At 41.6% G+C, this 657-nt stretch overlaps 1 protein-coding gene across 1 annotated transcript; it reads right to left on the reverse strand.

Moving 5' to 3' along the window:
• Positions 1–8: 8 nt before the first annotated feature.
• LOC108490376 (interferon-induced very large GTPase 1-like) lies at positions 9–653 on the reverse strand (the record flags this gene model as incomplete). The annotated part of the gene is made up of 1 exon (XM_017796441.1): positions 9–653. A coding segment is annotated over one exon (645 nt), but the record flags the coding sequence as incomplete, so codon positions are not given.
• Between the last annotated feature and the right edge of the window lie 4 nt (positions 654–657).

The raw sequence follows: 657 nt of genomic DNA on the forward strand, positions 1-657 counted from the left end.
AAATAGAAGGGAAGTTCCTGTTCAGATTTGGGCTGGGTGTTGTACACGGAATTCTTGTAGATCAGGTGGAAGTCAGCTCTGCTCATTCTTCTTGGGTAGTAATGTTCTAGGCCTACACGTTGGAGGATGTCTAGGAAAGGTTTGTTTTCTATCACCTCATTTGATTTTTTTTCATTAGATTTTGGCGTATGAGACACTTCCTTTTTATGCCAGAGACTTTCCAATTGTTTTTTCACGTCATCCATTTGTAAAGAAGACGTGGTGTCTTCATAATTTCCATCCAAAATTAACCTCAAGTCTTTCTCTAATGTTTCCCAGTCATGGTGTGATCCATGTTTGGTGAGGACGTGTTGGACCTCCATAGACAATGTTTCTCCCATACACTGTCTTATTAATGCCATACGTCGTGTTTTCTCTTCTGCAGAATTGGCTCTGGCTCCAACTGTGGCTGACAAAGATGTCAGAACTAGGAAAGCTTGTGCCCTTTGCTTGGAAATATTGTTTAGTTCCTGGTAATTTTTTTCAGCAACTTGCATTTCATCCAGAAGGAAGTTCAATTCATCATGTCCCAAGAGTCTCTGAAAAATTTCGTTTGCCACTTGATAGCCTGAGCCAGCTGCGAAAGAGAGCAACAGGAGCTGTGTGTCCTGCTGTTCT

This window comes from Nannospalax galili, unplaced genomic scaffold (assembly GCF_000622305.1).
Source record: "Nannospalax galili isolate Female #2095 unplaced genomic scaffold, S.galili_v1.0 C47915378, whole genome shotgun sequence".
Taxonomy (NCBI): domain Eukaryota; kingdom Metazoa; phylum Chordata; class Mammalia; order Rodentia; family Spalacidae; genus Nannospalax; species Nannospalax galili.